Below are 19283 nucleotides of genomic sequence, written 5' to 3' on the forward strand. Positions count from 1 at the left end.
CATGACTCCAGGGTCTTAAACTGTTTCCTACATCCTCCCCTAAACTACACACATACACACACACACCCTGGTGGCTCCAGGTCATCCTTATAAAACAATGTAAGGAAAGAGACTGGGGAGGAGAAGTAAGAGAGAACAAAGGCGGATAATAAGAAAGAGAGCGGACAGGCAGCCAGAATCCAGGCCCTTCCGAGTTGGCATGTGTCCCCAGAAGCCCCTCACAGGAGGACATTTGACTGCTCTTCAGCACCGCAAAATACTCTGATGGGCATGAGATGGGGCCAACACTTCCCCCCAGCACCCCATCTGCCCCACCCATTGGTGAGCCCTGCAGGAGCCACACCGGTGCTCCCATCTCCCCTTCACTCCTGGAGCCAGGAGCCAGGCTCTGAGTTGGAGGTCAGGGTCAGGGTGGGTTGTGATAGCTTCAGGGCCCAGTCTTTCCGAAAAGATAGGAGACAGCACCAGCCTGCTCCAGTAGGAGAAAAGCAGAGGGCTCAGTTTCCCAGGACGGTGGAAGACATACCCCCTTGTGACCCACTTTGCCTTTTTCCCCTTCCAGAGCTCCTAGCCTAGAGGAGCCTGTGGCTGCAATGGAAAGCAGAGGCCGGCTCAAGTCTCTCTGGGCTGGGCTGGGCTGGGCTGGGCAGAGGCAGAATGCTTCTGGGCGGTTCTCTGGGGAGAGGAGAATTGAAAAGGAAAAGCATCTCTGAGGAGGGCAGCGAGGGCGGGAGGCTGTGTGGCATAGGTACACACACACACACACACACAGAGCCGCCCTGAATTAGTCTGAGCCTACTCAGGAGGGAGAGTAGCATCTGCTCTTTGCTCTTGGAGCTGCTTTCTGTTGCTTCCCCGCCCATCTGTGCTGTCAGCAGCGCCAGCAAAGTTGGCCTCGAACTTGAAAGGAACTGAAGGCTCCAGCTTCCAGGGACTCTGTGGGGCAGCAGGCAGGACCCAGCCTCTGAACTTGGAGCTGGTTCGAAGAAGCCAGCCCTCTCTGCCCACAGCTGGCCCTTGGTCCTCAGGTGACCCTTCTGCCCCTGACCTCGAGGCCCCCAGTCTGGGCTGAGGAATGGTGCGCTGAGGTCCTTCTGGAGCCCCTTGTTCCTGCCGGGAGCTGGAGCAGCGTAAGGCCTAGGCCAACATGGCCAATCCCATGCAGTCTCAGTTTCCCCCAGCACGGGAGCCAGGGACCTCCTCACCCCTGGACCTGCCGGAGATGGAGATGCTTCTCACCAAGGTGGAGGGCAAGGATGACAAGCCCCTGAAGCTGTCCAAGTCCCTGTCAGGAACTCTGGACCTGGAGCAGAATGGCCATGGCCTGCCCTTCAAGGTGGTATCTGAGGGGCACCTGGCGGCCTCCCTCCCTCAGTCTCGGGCCAGTTCGAGGCGGGCCTCCTCCACTGCTACCATCTCCTACGCCCAGGACCAAGAAGTTCCCAAAGATTACCTCTTCTTAGCCATCGCCTCCTGCTTCTGCCCTGTCTGGCCCCTCAACCTCATCCCCCTCATCTTTTCCATCATGGTAAGTGCTGCTCTTTGTTCCAGGGCAGGGGCTGGGTCCCGGGGGCGGCAGGCATGTTCCCTTGGCAGGCGCCAGACACCCTGCCTAGGGTGTAAAGAGCTAGGTGTTAGGGGCGTAGGGAGAGACTCCCTTTCCCAGCTCGCCTACTCCTCCCCTCTGGAGAAGGTCCAGGGGCCCGGAGAGCTTCTGATTGCTGATCTTTTTCCTCTCTGCTCCTGGGCATCACATCTCCACTTTGTTTGTATACAACCCTGCTGAGGAGGAGGCCCCCTGGAGTTCAACTCTGCACTGCAGAAAGACAGCCAGGTTGGGGGTCCTGCATGTTGTGGGGTATGTGGGGGGTTACCCTGAGGCGTCATTCTTGAGCGGAGCTATGTATCAACAGAAGTTGCAGCCTGCATGGAGTCCCAGGGACCGTGTACTCAGGGGGGGACCCAACCCCCTACAACTTCTGTCCCCCAACCCCAGGCCACCTGGGTGTCCTTAGAAGCTTTGCCAGGTCTTATTTCCCTGCCGTGCACTGAGGGCCCTGGTTCCTGGCTCCCCAGTGGCTGCTCCTCTGGGGGCCAGTTCTCACTGAGGTCCTCTGGACCTTGGTGGTGGCATTGATTTCAGTATCTGTCCTCAGGGTAGGGGAGGCTTGGGCCGTGGGTGAAAACTGTGTCAGAGGGCATGGCTGCCCTTGCCAAGGAGGGCATGTGTGCTAGTCTTTGCTCCTCACACACTCGTGCTGTGGGGTTTTGCTAAATTGTCTTAGATTGTCCTCAAACCAAGCTATTTGCATACAGCTGCTTACGGAGAACGCACAGATAATGTCAGTAGATGTTGGCACATGACTTTTGAGGTCTGGGAAGAAGAGAGCTAGAGCTAGAGCTGGATAGGTATAGAGAGAGAGACAGGCAATGACTTTCCGAATGAGGTTAGGAGCAGGGGGAAGTAAACTGCCGACTCCCAGCTGGTCAGGGCCAGAGGATTGGGTGGGGAGACATCGTCTGCTTTTCTCTGGAGCGACTTCATTGCTGAGTCATCTATCACCCAACCCCCCTACCCCCCCCAGGTGTGGTCACTGCTGCTGCCTCTGGGGCTGTCTTCTGAGAAAGCCCCTATTTCCTCCTACGTCTTCCTCCACTTCACTGATGCCTAGTCCATAGACAGGAAAGCCCTCCCTGACCCCCATCAAATCCAGCCCCATCTAGCAGGATGTCAGTGGATCCTGGCAGCGTCCCTGAGTCCAAGGGACTTGGCATGGGCACCAGTCATGGCTGGACAGGGCCCAGGGTGGGGCCTCTGAGGAATTTCCTGCTCGGCTTGCTATACCTGGGGGTTGCTGGGGGCAGGGCCAGCCCCCAGGGCTACAGCCAATGGCTGTGGGTGGGGCCAACCTCCTGGTTATAGGAGAGGCCCCAGTGGGGGAGACAGGCTTTGGGGAAGAAAATCACACAAGGACCCAGGAGAAAACAGTTGTGGAAGCTGTCTTCTAGTGGAGGTGGCATGGTGCAGGCTGGATAGAAATTGCCTTTGTCAAAGGAAACCTGGGCCCGACTATGAGACCACTGAACCCACCCTCTGGGCATTTCTCCGTCCTCCTCAGGCTCTTCAATGAGGCCTGATGGTCACTGGACCTGAGGCAGGGACTAGGGAGGTAAACCAGACGTCATTACCAATTCCCAGAAGCCCCTAGTCCAGTGGGGAGAAACTTGTAAACAGAGCCTTCAAACACATTGCAAGAAGTATCCATGCTAGACAAAACCACAAGGAATTGTGTGGCCTCGGGCAAGTCAGCTGAACCTCTCTTCTCTTCCGTATTCCTATCTGCAAAACAGGTGTCACTGTAACACCTACATTACAGAGCTGTGTGAGGGTGAAAGGAGACGAGCCATACAGACTGCTTAAGAACTACACCCAGCACATAGTGTGACTACATGGTGACAATAATTCTGTGGCAGCTGAGTATCTCCCTGGTGAGGGGTGGAAGCCATCGTATGTTTACTGTTTTTTTTTAAGAGCTTTGAGATATAATTCAACTATACAATTCACCCAAGTAAAGTATACAATTCAATGATTTTCAGTATGTTCACAGATAAGTGCAACCATAATCACACTCAATTTTAGAACATTTTCCTCACCTCCAGAAGAAAGCCTGTACCTTTTTTCTATCACCACCTCCTACCTTACCCCGATCCCTTCCAGTCCTAAGCAACCACTAATCTTTCTGTCTTTATGGATTTGCCTCTTGTGGACGTTTCAGATAAATGGAATCATACAGTATGTGGTCCATTGAGACTGGCTGCTTTCGCTTGGCATTGTGTTTTCCAGCTTCGCTCATGTTGGAGCATATGCGCTGTAGGGTTTGGAGCCAGATTGGGGTGTTGTCAGATTTCCATTTTGGTGGATCAGTGCAGGATGAGAGGAAGGACGGCAGGGACCCCTCTGAGCCTGGCATTCGGGAGAGGGGACCTTTGCAGGAACGCAGGCGAGAGACAAAGGGGCCTAGACCAGGGCCATGGCAAGAGGCAGAGGGGGTTTCTGGAAAGCTTCTAAAAGTTAGTAACACAGACCATTCATTCATTCAGTCGACCATTCACTTGAATGGCATGTCGCTTGTCTGGAAGGAAATAAGTGGTAGAGGATGATTAAACCTCCCCTCCCCCATGAATGAATGTGCTTTTTTATGAACCAGGCACCACGCTAGGCATTTGGGAAATAGAAGGGTAAGATGTGGTCTGTTTGGCATGAGAAAGGTGCCAGAGTGTGGTGGTGGAGGGAGGTGTGCAGGGACCTGCTCTAAGAATCTAAGTTTTATCCTCGTGGCTCTGAGGGCTCCAAAATATTTTTAAGCAGCGGTGTGATGTGATCAGTTCATATTTTAAAACCAACAGTCAACTGCATTGTGGGAAATGAACTAGAGTAGGCAGGACTGGGGGCAGGGAGACTCTGGAGGAGGCTCTTGAGATTGTCCAGGCAGGATGTGAAGGCCAGAACTCAGTAATGGGCTTAGAAAGGAGGGCACTGATGAGGGAATTGCTTAGGAGGTCGGTCAGTGCTGCACTTGCTTTAGACTCCTGGTTATCCAACTCAAAAATAATGGGCCTATCATAGAGAAAGCATTGGGGACCACAGCATTTCAGGGGTGGGCAGGGGGACGTGGACAGAAAAGGGTTTGGAAAAGAAGATTCTAGGAGGTGGGGGGGGCTGGAAAAGAGAGCGGAAGTGAGTTTGAAGGGAGAAGTGAGTTTGAAAGAGGGAGAAGTGAGTTTGAAAGAAGAAGTGGTCGGATGCAGAGGAGAGATCAGGTCCAATAAGTATGGGAGTGACCACTGGCTTGGCCATTTGTAGACCCCTGGTGACTCTGGTGATGGAGAGGCATAGGCAAAAAGGAGAGGAGAAGGATGAGGTGAGTGGAGAAGAGTGGAGAAATGAGATTCGGGAGGAGGCCACCCTTCCTAGGAGCCATGAGGACAGAAGCAGAGAGAAATACTCAAAGGAAAGGGAGCTGGTTCGTGCTGTAGCATGGCTTCCATGCCACCAGGAACGGGGAGGGCAAGGTCATTGACTGAGAAATAAGGGCCTGGTAGCAGAGGGGAGGAGACATAACTAGGGACAGGCAGGTCGACGGCCCAAGTGCTCTGCTGAGGCTGAGACCATGGCTCTGAGTTGTTATCAGCCTGCATGGGGATGTGGTTTTTCTCCAGCTGTAGTTCTAGTGTCACAGATGTGACCCTGGGCCCACCTAAGGCTGGGGGATGGCAGAGTTGCCATGAGGGCAGGGCCAGATGGCACAGAAGATATTGGCCGGGGTGTCTGAAGAACGAGGCTGGGCTGGGAGGGATGGAAATGGAAATGGTTGCTGTTATTATTAACACTGTAAGAAACTTTGCAATGCCAAAAGAAGGGGCAAATCCCCGTGGCCAGGCAATTCTTCCTTTAACCTATTTTGGGATAATGGAGTCTCTCCCTTCCTTATACCACCTGGGGTAGGTGGACGGCCCTGCCTGGGGTTTTGGTGGAAGCCTCTGAGCCATCCCTTCTCTGTAGGTTGTTCCTGTAACATGTGGAAGCACTGAAGAGCTCCAGAGTGGCTTCAACATTTCCTTTCTTAGGCATTTTTGATAACCTACTTATTTAACTGATGTGTTGCAGGGTCACTTTCATTCATTTATGCATTCATCCATTCATTCAACAAGAGTGCTGAACTCCAACCGGGGCTGATGGTCAGCTAGTCCGCTGGCTCACAATATTGACAGACTTCAGAATCAGTTGGTAAATAGCTGCGCTCTCAAGCCCCTAAGCAGTTCCAGTCCCTCCTACTCATCACAAATGCCCTGACTCATCCCCTGGACCCCCAACCCCCATGCTTCCCCACTCTCCAGTAACTGAAGGGTTAACCTGTAGTCAGGACATTCCAGAAACAACTGCACTGTTGCAGAGAGAGAGTTGGGAAGGGGGCGTGGAGAAGCACATCCCTTTGCTTTGACCTCCGGGGAAGTGCTTGATCTCCGTGGGAGGACTAATAGCTGATCAGCCCTGGCACATCTGGCCAGTTCGCCTCAGAGCTGCTGGGGTTTGGCTTGAGCCCGTGGGTGGAGAAGCTCTTTCCTGAGAAGTTCCCTTGCCTCCCTTCTCTGGCTGGTTTCAGCCTCTGGCAGCTCCCCCAACATCCTCCCACCCCCACCCCACTCTCAGACTTTTTTCAAAGTCTTTCTTCCTTGATCTATTCACCTGAATTTATTTTCTCCCTCATCATTCCCACAGCCATTGTAATCACAAATGATCTATTAATTTATAGTCATTACAACCATTACTGCAATTATTATTATTGTGCCTTCAACTTAAAAGCCATTTTGTACAAAGAGAAGCTGATGCCACTAAATGGGGATGAGAGAGCAGCTGATAATTTACTCATAAAAAGACATGAAGGGTCTTCTACCACCCCTGGAATCAAAGGATAGATCTTTCATTTGGTGCTATTGGGGGGGGGTCTTCAGAAATGAGTGCCAGCTAGCGGTGAGGAACTTCTCTATCTAAAAATAGGGCTCTATTCTTAGAGGCAGCTATTTTCCCCTCCGTTTTACAGATCAGAAAACTAAGTCTGAGAGAAAACTAATAGTTGTGAGGTTTACATTAGAGTGTGTCTAACGTGTCTGACACAAAAAACAAAGACGCTGCAATCAGGCCTGTTGCAGCCAGCCATTCCCAAGGCATCTCCTTCCACAGTGTCTCTTGGGCTCAAAGGAACAGGCATGATTGGGATGTAGGGACTTATGTCTCTGTGGATAAAAAGAAGAAACTGGGCTTAGTGAGACTGAAAAAAACTCTTCCTGTTGCCGCCCCTCCTCACCTCTCACGTCCAAGACAACCACACGTACGCCTCTCTCCATGGTCCTGAATGATTACCGACCGCACAACTGTTTCTCTGGAAAATGGGGGGCAGGACTCATCTCAAACCCTGCGCCCCTCCCTCTGCATGCCAGGCTTACAGCTGAGAGCGAGTCCCTTGGTCACGACTCAAGGTAGCCCCAGAATTTCTAAAGCCGAATTTCCTGGAAATCCCTGAATCCTTTCTGTATGTTTCCCCCTCCCCCTCCAAATGTTGCCTTGGTGATGAAGTCCCAAGTTGAGTGACCTGGGTTGGTCACGCTGAGAGGAGGAAGTGGCATGGGTTAGTGGGTGGGACCTATTGCCCTTATTTCTTTCGTGAATCTTCTATTAACTGGAGCATTCCACTGGCTAAGTTCAGTGGTTAGAAAAGAGACTCTCTCCTCTTGTTCTTTTTCTCTCTTCTTTTATTCTTTACTTTCTCAAACATTTACTGAATACCTACGAGGGCCTGTCCTTAGGTTACATAAAAGGGATACCGAGATACGAAGGCTGCATTGTCCCTACCTTCAAGGGGCTTACAGTCTAGAGAAAAACTGGCACAGCCACAAGCAATGATACATAGTGGTAAGGGAGTAATAGAGAATGGTGTAAGACGCTACAAAAGCCCCAGGGAGGGGCTGATTAATTGTTGTGGGAGCCAAGGAAAATTTTATTGGAGGTGACTCTTGAAGGCTGAGGAGGCTCTGTTGAGGTGGAAATATGCTAAGGAGGAAAGACATCTGAGCAGAGACAACAGTACGTGCAAAGGCACTGAGGCATAAAAATGTATCCTTTTTATAGGGAGTCATGTGACCAGGATTGTATTTCAAAGATCTCACCTTAGCTGATAAGTTGGATGGAGGCAAGGCTGGAGCAGAGAGACCAGTGAGGAGGAAAGAGGCTGATGCAATCTTCAGATGAAACATGTCGAGGGAGTGGGCTAGGACAGTGGAGAGGTAAGGTCAGACGTGAGGGACATTTGAAAGGTCGGGAATTCTTCCCTGACTGTATTTGAGGTGGGGAGAGACAGAGAGGAAATCCAGGAGGGGCGATGCTAGGATTCTCTCCCAGAAATTGGAGCTGTAGAAACAGCCCTGCAACGAGGCTTTGCTATGCATGGTGTACCAGGCCGGAGCGAGGAGCCTTGCCGAGGCTGGGAATCAAAGATGAGGATGGAAAAAGGCTGTGCTCCACTGGGGCAGACAGATACCAGGACAACATCGTCCCATCCTACCACCATCGCAATCAAACTGGGGTGGAGGGGCGAGCAGGATGAGGAAAGAAAGCAAAAGAAGAGGAGTGGCAGGTTCTCGGACATATGGTGAACATATAATTAACATCCTAACCGGGATGTTTCTATGCTCTGAAAGTGCCAAGGGTGCTATTAGTAATTTTACCAAGACCCATCAAATAGGCTTTTCCTCCTAGAACAGATTACCCCTCTACTGCTGGCGTTGGTGGGTTCTGATCCTTTTTCCTTCTCAAACTCAGCGGAGGAAAGAGACTCTCTTGAGAACAACAACAAAACTACTACATAATGATATTTATTGAGCACCTACAATTGCCAGGCACCACGCTAAGCTTCCCCTTACTTGTATTATCTTATTTAATCCCATAACGACACAATGAGGTAGGTAATATTTTTACCTGATGAGGAAATCGAAGCATAATTTTACAGCTGAGGAAACTGAAGGATAGAAAAGGTTAAGTCACTCGTCCAAAGTCACCCAGCTAGTAAATGATGGAGCTGGGACAGGCATCCAGGAGGTCTGGCTCCAGAACCTGTGCTCCTATCCAGACTTCCCTTGTAGGGAGCTGGAGGCTGCCCCTGCCCCTGGTTGGGCCCCTGCTAAGTCCCCATGGACTGCTCAGTCTCAGGATGGACTGCTGCCTGAGTCTCATCCCAGGCCCCCTCCGCAAGCCAGACCCACCTTCTCTTTCATCTCTCCCTGGACGACACTGGTCTATTTTTACTGAGAGCCATGAGATCCAGAGGCATAAACACTTGTAACTTCCGGCCCAGACCCAGCTGCACACCTGTCCAGGTGTAAGCTCACCTGCACCTACATCCATCCAGCCTCCGAGGACAGGAGTGCTTTCTTCCACTGTCCATAATCCCCCTGTGCTCAAGTCCAGACCTCAGCCTCTCTTTGCACTGAGTCTTGTTCTTTCCTGTCTTGAAGAAATCCTCTATTTGTCTCATCCAGTTGTATGTTCCCCAATGACTATAGGACAAAAATCCAGATTCTGTTTTGTGAGAGTCATGGCCCTTCTTGATCTGGCCTTTCCCAGCTGCTTCTCTCACCATGCCTGCATAGCGCCCTGTGCTCCATGCAGCTCCTCATCTGTAAAATGGCCTAATCACAATCGTAATTCACAGGAGTATTAGGAGGATCAAATGCTCTATTGGATGCAAGTACTTAACACAGTTCCTGACACAAAGTAAATGTTCAAATCACGTTAAGGGTTATGATGATTCCTGTGGGGGTGGAGGAATCTTGGTGGGCTTCACAGAGGGGGTGGCATTAAAGCCAGCCATTGAAAGATGGAGAGGAGGAGGACACGTGGCCTTGTGGGGGAGTGGGAGTGAAGGCAGGAGAAATAGCAGGAACAAAGGCACATGGAATTCAGTGCTCATCCCCTGAGTGGCTCGACCTGGCTAGGCCCAGAAGTTGTGGAAGAGACTAGTAGAGGATAAAATCAGGAAATGCAAAGCAAGCCTGAGTTTGGACTTTGTTCTGTGGACAGTGGGGAGCCATGGAAGCTGCTGGGCGGAAGTGATTACCTCAGCCACCCAAATGTTGCTGAACTTTTGCATCAGCGCCTGACTCCCTACCTCCTCTCTCATCCCACACTATTGCCACAGGGGTCTTTTGGAACTAATTCCCCTGCCCCAGCCTTACAGCTTCACTGGCACCCACTGCCTCTGGGATAAGGACCAACCTCCTCTCTGTGTGAGCAGAGCCCTGTCTGGCCTGGCCCCACCCACCGCCTTCTCGCTCTCTCAGCTCCATCCACACTGGCCTCTGTCCAGTGTCTAATCTGTTTCTTTCAGTCAACAGCCATGTAGTGCAGAGCTACCTATGTGCCTGCAGGGCCGCCCTCAGGGCCCTTGCACATGCTGTTCTATTTGCCTGGCACATTCTTCTTTGGAAAACAAACAAAAAACCTATTTAATTCTTACTCATCCTGCACATCTCAATCCAAATGTCCTTCTTCCAGGAGTCTTCCCTGACTCTCCCCTTTTATAAGCTCTCACGGTACCAGGGACCTCTCCTTTGTAACACTGCCCACAGTCGCAATTTCACCTCTATTTGTGTGATCACAAGGGAGGCCATCCTCTCCACCAGGCTATATGCTCTGTTGAGCACAGGAACTGGGACTCTCTTGAACTTGGGACTCTCTACTGCATCCCAGGGGCATAGCACGGTGCCTGGCATCAATACCTGTGGGATGTAGTGGTGGTTGGGGAATAGAATGGAGAACAGAGCCCGGAGTCACGGGGATCTTCAGGAGGCTGTTGGCATGGTTTGAATGAGAAGCGGTGCCTGGAACTTGGACCAGGTGTAAGGGACCTAGAGAGGAGAGTGGTAATAGAATTGACGAGGAGAGGAAATTGATTAGCAGGATGGGATGGGAGAGGAGTTGTGACCACGTGGAATACTCCAGGCTGTTGCCAGTAACTGAGGCTTGGACAAGTGAAAGGAGGAGCCAGGAGAAGACCTGGGAAGCAGGATGTTATGGTGTGGGGCAAAGCGAGTTGGATGTCCCACTGTGGCAGGCAGGTAGTGTTGTTCTGAAAGGAGCTTGGAACGGGGAACGACAGGGTGGGGGTGGGAGCTCAGTTAGAATTCTGAGAGGTGAAGAGGACAGAACCCTGGGGAGGCTGACAGAAAGCAAACAGAAAAGGGAAGGGTCACTTTTCTGAACTTTAGCTTCTTCTTCTTCTTCTTCTTTTTTTTTTTTTTGGCACCCTGTTCCCCCGCTCAACTCTTGAATGCTGGGAGGTGGGCCCATCTTTTTCTTTATCCTTGCAACTTGTCCTCCAACACAGAGCCTGGCACATGATAGGGCTCAAGAAATATTTGTAAAATCAATGGATGACTATAGAATGAACAGAATTAGTTCCAGTGACTAATTTTAATCCTATTCGCAAGGCTAGCAACACTAGGACAACCCAACATGGATTGACATGTTCCCGGAAATTCAAGCTGAGAGAGAATGAACAGGGAATTAATAAAATCCAAGCTGGGCTCTGACATAGAGATGGGTTTGAGAAGGGGACCCTGCTTGTGCTGTGCGCCCCCAGCAGAGGACAGAAGAGTCCTGGAGACCATCCTGAGGTCGCTAAACCCACCCCGTTTGGGAAAACACCTTCCCCCTCACATGGGGGTAGGCAGAGGGACTGTGGAGAACTGAGGACCCAGAGAGAGGACACAGTAACAACAACAGTAATAATAGTAATTAAGGCATGCATTTTTGGCACCCCTATAATGCTAGGCCCTGTTCTGGGATTACACAAGTTAGCTCATGCAATCTACTAGCTCTTTGGGCACAGGCAGTACCTTGATTTCCTGCCTGGAACTCTCTTCCTCTCTCTTCCCAAGTGTTGAGCTCTGAATTAGAACAGCTCTGGCCCTCCTTCCACCCTGCTGTGTCCCGGATTTCAAACAGCCCCCCTTTTCCTGCCAGTCTCCATGTGAGCACTGCATGCATGCCTGCCTGCCTCTCAGACCAGGCTCTTCTTGATTTGTGGCTCTGAAAACATCGCCACTGCCCTGGAGTGGGGGTGTGGGATCCTTCTGTCTGATGCAAGAGTGTAGGGGTGAGGGGAGGAGGGGTTAGGGCTCAGCAGAGGGAGCCAGTCCCACCCCAGCTCTCCTCCTGTTACTGGAGAGTGAGTCCTTCTCGGTGCAATGTCCAGGTTCTTGGCATCTCGGGCAAAGAATTGAACGAGACACAGAAATAAAGTGGTGAAAGAGTAGTTTAACAGAACAGATAGTACACCTCAAAGAGATAGAAGCGGACCCCAGCAGTAGAGAATGGGGCAAAGGCCCAAGGTGATATTATTAGGAGAAAAGGTACACTCCAAAGAGTTTGGAGCGGGCCGAGCAAAAGAAGAGGCTCCAAAGGCAGAACTTTAGCTTCTTCAAAAGTCGGCAACCCTGCCAACCTCAAAAGATGATTCTGAGGCTAAGTAAGATCATTTCGGTAGAGTCCTTTGCAAGTTGCCTGGCACAAAGTAAAGGCTCCATAAATACCCATCATCAGCATCAAAATACTTGACTACATTTCCATGCTGAACTCAGAAGCCTCAAATATTCAGAAAATAAATAACCAAAGACGTGGCCTGAGGCCTTGACAGCAGTCACACCTTTAGCTCTAAAAATGCTGTTCTGAAAGTCCAATGTAGGAGCTCTAGAGCCGGGGGAATCTCAAGGTCACCCCTGGTCAGCAGGTAGACACCTGAACCATCATGGGCAGGGGCGCAGGCCTCCATGGAGATGTCTGGAATACACCTCTGAGTCACCCCAGGAACTCTCAGGATACTCTCTGTCCTTAGACTTTTCATCCTCACCCTCGTGCACCTGATTTAACCAAATTAAATAGGGCCAAGAAAAACCAAGCTCACCGAGATGGAGTGAAATACCAAATGGGCCCCTGTGATGCCATGTGTGGCTCCTTCGGGCCCTAGCCTTCCTGTTCAAACCCAAGATACCCATCTTTCCGGTGTGACCCAGGAAGTGGGCTTCGCTGAACAAGGGTGTGGACTCCTGGGTGGGAAGGGAGGCCCAGTGATTTTATTTTCTTTTGTGGCAGGAGGGGGCTCACAGAGGAAAGGAGGCAGGCCCATCAGGCCTGTAGAAAAAGCCACAGGGTCAGGAAGGGGCAGCTGGGTGGCTCAGCGGTTACAGTGCAAACTCTGAACAACAGGGTTGCCGGTTCAATTCCCACATGGGCCGGTGAGTTGCACCCTCCACAACTGGATTGAAAAAACAATGACTTGACTTGGGGCTGGGCTGCACCACCCCCCTTAACTAGATTGAAAAAACAAAACAGCGACTTGACGTGGAGCTGATGGGTCTTTGAGGGGCACATGGTTCTCCAATAAAAAAAAAAAAGCCACAGGGGCTGCCGGCTGCCTTAGGATGTCGGTGTAGCTGCAGCACTGAGCCTGAGCCTGGTGTCTGGAGGGACCTGGCTTATCTGCTCACACCAGCTCCGCGTGGCCTGGACCTGGTCCACCCTCTCGGGCCCTCGGTCCTCACTGCACCATCCTGTGGTTCTGCGCCAGCTGTTCCCAGCCAGTGAGGGGCAGGCTTGGTTAGGGGTCCCCACAAGAGGTCCTAACTCCTTGAGTTCTGGCCACTTCTCCAGGAGGAGCTGGCTTCCTGTTCCCTCCGGGGGGCTGCTGGAGTGCAGGCTGCAGTGGGGACCGGGTGTGTTCTGGAAGCCCAGGCCAGGCCTCCCCCCTCCACCGCAGGGCTGCCACGGACAGCCTACCTGAGGTCTGCCACCCTCTCTCTGCAGTCTCGAAGCAGCGTGCAGCAGGGGGACGTGGACGGGGCCCGCAGGCTGGGCCGCCTGGCCCGGATGCTCAGTATCACCTTCATTGTCATGGGGATCATCATCATCGTCGTGGCCACGACGGTCAACTTCGCAGGTGAGGCCCAGTCACACATACCAGCTGGCTCGGTGTGAGGACTGCTAAGGGCGCAGCTTGGCCCCTGGGGCAGGGGCAGGGGTGGGGGAGGTAAGAGCCCGGGGCGGGGGGGGGGGGCACAGCTTATCCTTGCACTCTGGGAAAGCAACCTGGTCTCCGGCAAGGACCAGAAGAATGGGACTCCCTGTCTGACTTGTCCTAAGCCTGAGTGGATCAAAAGGAAAGGGGTGGGGGCGGGAAGAGCAGAGGCTTCAATGGCCCTGGGTCCTGGGTCAGTGGCTGTCTGGTTGAGTCTCACGTTTTTATGTCTGAAGTATGAGGAAGAAGCCTCTGGCACAGAGGCTTTTGTGAGTGTCACCCAAGACCATGGCTGTGACTGTCTTCGTAAACCGTGGACTGGCCACTGTCCCTGAGATAGCAGGGACATGCCAGAAGTAAACAATGCATGTGGTGGAAGGCAGGAAGTAACACTTCTGTGAGCACCCAGAGGTGGCCCAGGAAGTTCTCCAAACCGGATGATTTTCAAGGATGACTGGCAGCTGCTCAGAAGGCCCAGGCAGCTTCTGGGATATGCAAGTCAGCTCTGTCCATCTCCTCCCTTCACACTCTGGCACTGGGAATCCCTGAGGGATCTCTATCCCTTGCAGTGATCAACGTAAGCTCTTCCTCTAAAGATATGCCTACTCTACATGCATTCCATGGACCAGTCGCAGAGACTGCTGACACTGGGAACGTGTCAGAAATGCAGAATCTCAGGCCCCATTCAGACCCACTGAATCAGAGTCTGCATTTTCCTAAGATTCCCAGCCCATGCATTCAAGTGTAGGAGGCACTGGCCTAGAGCGTGGAGTATTCAACTTGGTACAGAAAGCCTGGGACTCAGCCATGGGTCGTGGACAGTCCTCGCCACCAAGGACAGGGCAGAGTTCAAGTTTGGACTCAGCCGGCCTGGGTCCAAAGCCACATCTTCCACTTTCTATCTGCCTGGGCTGGAGCACATTCTGTGATCTCTCTGAGTCTGACAGACCTGTAGGTAGGTGAGAGGCAGGACCCCGCTCTCCCAGGGCACTAGCCTCAGTGTCACCTTAGGATGCCTCAGTCTCCTTTGTCCTGCTGCTTGTCCTTTTAGCCATGCCTTTTGCGATGGCAAGTGACAACTACGGAACTTAAAATGGCAAAGGGAATTGTTTTGCTTTCCCTAAGAAGTTCCAGCTTCCATGGATAGTTTTGTGTTCCGGGGTCACGTGCCCGGCTCTGAACCAGGCCCCCAGGCTGCAGTCCACTCATGGGCAGGAATTCAGTTCCACCAAGAGCCCCAAAGCAAATGATCCCTATTGCCATTTCCCCCAACTCCTCACAACAGGGACCTGAAGACCCTGTGTTCTGAGCACTGATCTGCCGTTCTGTTCTTTTCTTTACAGTTCCGAAGAAATAAAAGTAACCAGGGCTCTGTGCGAGCAGAGGCAGGCTGTGACCAGGTGGAATGCTCCCAACCCACACACCCCGTCCCATGGCGGACAGGACAGTGACTGCCCACCTGTCCCCGAGCTCCAAAAGCACAAACGTGGAGGGAAACCTCTAAGTCACTCCATTGTCAGCCCACAACAGATGGCAAAAACGAGAGGAAGAAAGGAAGGAAGAAAACTAAATTTACTGTGAAACCAGTGAATCATGTGGTTTAATCTCATGGACGCAGCCCGGCATTTTGACCCCAGTGTTCTGGCCTGTTTCTTATCCCCACCATTTCCCATCGACCTAGCAGCATCTACTGCCAGAAGGAGAAGAAACCAGCCCCATAACACATGAACTATGGTGGGGAGAGAAGCAGCGCACTCCCTGCATGACCAGGAGCACAGACGGGGCGCTACCGTTGTATTTTTCTTGGGATGAGGGATGAGAACAGATTGTTCGCATGCCTTGTGCCACACACCTGCTGCGATCCCAGCTGGCGCCCTGAGCTCAGAGGCCGAGCTGCTGCCCTGCATATTCCCTGGAATCTCCAGCACACAGATGAGCAGCTGCTCTGGAAAAAGGCGCCAGCCACACTGAAATCCTCCATTGCAGGCTGGAGGCACCGGTAGGAATGCCGACCCACAGACCTCTCCCTGAACTTTTTGGCCTCGGGAACATCTCTGCTAAGAGCTGTGGTGCTGGCAAGGCTCCCAGGATGACCCCATCCACCTGTGCTCCCTACCTGCACCAAACAAGAACTTCCAGGGCCTGATGGCCCCACCCCTGGTCAGCCAGTGAGGAGGAGCAGGGGGGCCTGAGCTCTCTGCTGCCATGCCCCCCCCCACTGTCCCCATGCAGACTGGCTCAGATGGAGCTCCTGGCTCCCAACCCAGCCACACCTGAGGCTCTGTGCCTCACCCTGTGCCCCTGGCCACCCACAAACAGCAGAGGCTTTCCCTGGAAGAGGCTTTGGGCCACCCTGTGGGGCACTTCCCGTGGGCACTTCCCATAGGCCTTAGCAGTGTTTGTACTCCCTGTAAGGGAGTGGGCAAGAGAGTTCTCCTGAAGGTTTGTTTCTTGGTGTAGAGAATTCCAAGACAGAGGGAAGAGCTTGGTTGAAGGATCCAGTCTGTGGGGGACCCTGAGGTCAGGAATACACTCATATGCCCGGAGGCAGGGGGCTAGACACCACAGCCTTTGTCTCAGGACCTAATGGGATACCTGAAAGGACCAAGCGGGAACCCTGGGCCTCCTGCCTGGCTTTTGGCCCCAGATTCTCCCCAGACTTCTCTCTGGTACAGGCTCTGCCCACAGGTGCCTCCCCTGTACCCACCTTTCCTACTGGCTTTGGCTTCCAGACACTCGGAGGGACACGCTCCAGACTTTCTTGCCCTGGGAGGCCCTGCCTAGCAGCCAGGGTTACTGCACTCTATGGGAGGGCAGGTTCCCAGCCACAGCCAGAGTGGCCCCAGGTGAGCCAAGAATGTTTTCCCTGCACCCATTCAGGACCCTCAGAGACCCCTGGGAGGGAGCCTGTTAGCACAGAGACTTTGTCTGCCAGGAGGGGCTCTGGGTCCTGGGCGCATCCCCGAGTCTTCTGGGAGTGACCACCAGGAGGTGGAGGGGGCAGGGCCCAGGGCACTGGGACAGGCTTTCCTGAGTCAGTCCCCCACCAGGGAGTAAACTCGGCCTCTCCCTACCCTAAAGGAGGGGCTGGCTGGGTTTGCTTTATGGGAAGTTTGAGGCCAAAATAGAGTTGCCCCTATTTGTCAGAGGAGTGTGGGGATGAGCCCAGTGTATTTGTGTCACTTGCAAGGTCAGGTCAGGCCAGGGAGACGTGAGGTCTATGGAATATGACGTTCATAGGCTCCAGCTCTGGAATGAGGGATCAGGCACTGACAGTTTCCCAGCAGGCCCCAGGGGTCCTCAGCTTCAGCAGTTTTGGGAGAAGAGAGAAAGAAACCATGGTCTCATAGGAAACGTGATGGCAGAGGTGGGCCTCTGCAGCCCGTATACACGGGACTGACACACACACACACTCAGACGCCCCCTGCCACCTGCAGTCACACACACAGGCACAGACCCTGCCATGGACTCACGCCCGCACATACACACGCGTGTTCACACTTAAAACCCAGAACAGTTGAGAAAGAGAGAAGCCACCAGCACACAGCCACAGAACAGCCACAAGATGGAACATTCTTCCATTCAGGCCAGAGCAACTTGAGAGTTTTCTAGTCGTACCAAGGACGTAGCTCAGAGGTTTCCAAGGGGTGTGGAAAGAGCAGAGACCCCAAGAGATCGGTTCCTCTGGCAGAGAGGTGCACAGGGCCCGAGGATGAGAAACCTGGCAGAGATAAGACTGGGAGGGAGGGTCCCCTGCTATCCCCGCCTCCCAGGCAGCCTGGCAGCCCAGGCCTCCCTGAAGCTGGAGGGAACAGCAGTCCTGCTGACCAAGCTCTATTGTAGGTCCAGCCGCTGGCTTCTTGAACACAGTGGCCCCCGGCTCAGGGTGTGGACCCAGCTTCTCCCCATGTCCCATAGGGAGCAGCGAGAACGACCCCTCATCACTGCTGGCCCCACTCACCAGTTCCCTCCTCTGTATTTCTCAGCATGGAAAGAAATAAAGCCCACCCTACATGTGTACTATGGGCCTGTGTGTTTGTGCCGCTGGAGTCAGGGCTGAGAGCTGGGCACTGGTGAAGCCTGGGCACCATGGGCCAGTGCAAGGCATGCCCTGGGCAAGTCTGGGCCTCAGTTTCTCTGGTGAGTAAGGCCGGGCCCATCTTTCCTATCTTCCCTCAGTGGTTCTTTGCACATATGAACAAAGATCTCAGGAATGGAGAGAAGGGGACAGGAAACTTGCAATTGCTGATATCCTGGTATATGTTGGGCGTTTTACATACACTGGGAAATTCACACAGCAGTCCTAGGGGGTGACTAGTGTTATCCCGGGGTTCAGATTGGTAAATGGAGGCTCAGAGAGGTTCAGGGACTTGTCTCAGGTCCCACCATGCCTGGCACACAGAAGGCACTGAATGAATGCTGGTGAACTGACCCCATCCCTACGTTGGCTTATTGCTGCCATGCTGTTGCCCAGAGAAAGCCCTGCAGAAGGAAGGCGAGAGGTAGTTTTATGTGGAGAAGAAGGAGGGGGGATCCATTTCTCAGTCTGCAGGACGGAGCAGGCAGGGGTGGCTTGGTTGACTGTGGAAGGTGACAAGGGCTTCAGGGGGAAGAGGCCAAGAGGGGAGGTGGGTGTGGGCAGAATGGCCCAGCTGGGCAGCCAGCGGGAAGGGAAGAAATTGCCATATGGCCATGATGAGGTGCCAACACCAGGGCTAGAGGCTGGGGTGGGACGAAAGGGAGGGAGGGTCACAGCACCCCTGCAGTGGAGCAGAGTGGATCAGGGTGTGGGAGCTGAGGCCAGCCCGCCTGGGTTCAAGTCCTGCCTGGTCACGTGTTAGCTGAGTCCCTTTGGGGAAATTCCTTTCAGCCAAAATAGGGGCCAGGGGAGCACTTCCCATGTGCCAGGCGCTGGGCTCTGTGTTTGGTGCAAATCATCTCACTGAATCCTCACCGCCCCTGATGAGGTGTGTCGTCCCATTTTCCTGAGAAGAAAATGAAGCTTAGAGAGCCCCAGTGAATTGTCCAAGGTCATACAGTCAGGACACGGGGCAGCAGGACAGTCCTTTGCGAATGCTTTCGTGATGGGAGCCTCCCCCACCTTATAAAGTCTGTGAACTCGTCCGAGGGAGCTCGCCCTTTCCATGTCCTTTGACCGCACTGCTTGGCACTGGGACAGCCCGACGTGGCTACAGCCTTTTGTTTCAGGGTTGCAGCGTGACCTTTCCAAAGGCATTGTAAGCACCACCTGGGGGTCTAAATTCAGTTGAAACGCCACCAGTGCAATGCTACTAATTTAACAACGATCAGGTGAACAGCCACCTTCTATACACGGAAACTGCCAGGAACAATCACATCACTTTGTTGTCTAGCGTGGTGGCCTGAATGTTTTTTTGGCATCGTTTGTCAGACACAACCCGATTTTAGAAACTTTAACACGGGGAAAGGAGGGGACATGTGTTTTAGAATCAGGAAGGGAAATGCTGGCGCTTGCACAATGCAGGAGGCCTCACATGACAGATGGCTGTGCCCTGGGACAAACAGCCTGGCCTCTCTGAATCTTGACTCTCCACCTACAAACGGTGTGATAATCTGGTCTGCATACCTGCAGGGCTGTTGGCGGTCTGATGGCACCTCCTGATGAATCCTGAGGGC

At 52.9% G+C, this 19283-nt stretch overlaps 1 protein-coding gene across 1 annotated transcript; it reads left to right on the forward strand.

Annotated features, from left to right (window-relative positions):
- The first annotated feature begins 684 nt into the window (after nucleotides 1–684).
- Nucleotides 685–17647, forward strand: TRARG1 (trafficking regulator of GLUT4 (SLC2A4) 1). The gene is made up of 3 exons (XM_081028750.1): nucleotides 685–1528; nucleotides 13418–13550; nucleotides 14972–17647. The coding sequence occupies exons 1-3, from the start codon at nucleotides 1148–1150 to the stop codon at nucleotides 14983–14985; spliced, it is 528 nt and encodes a 175-aa protein (XP_080884876.1). The 5' UTR covers nucleotides 685–1147; the 3' UTR covers nucleotides 14986–17647.
- Nucleotides 17648–19283: the final 1636 nt, after the last annotated feature.

This window comes from Rhinolophus hipposideros (assembly GCF_964194185.1).
Source record: "Rhinolophus hipposideros genome assembly, chromosome: 20".
Taxonomy (NCBI): domain Eukaryota; kingdom Metazoa; phylum Chordata; class Mammalia; order Chiroptera; family Rhinolophidae; genus Rhinolophus; species Rhinolophus hipposideros.

Coding starts and splice junctions, on each gene's coding strand:
- TRARG1 (XM_081028750.1), top strand. CDS start 1,148: ATGGCCAATCCCATGCAGTCTCAGTTTCCCCCAGCACGGGAGCCAGGG. Junction 1,529..13,417: donor CCCTCATCTTTTCCATCATG/GTAAGTGCTGCT, acceptor CTCTCTCTGCAG/TCTCGAAGCAGCGTGCAGCA.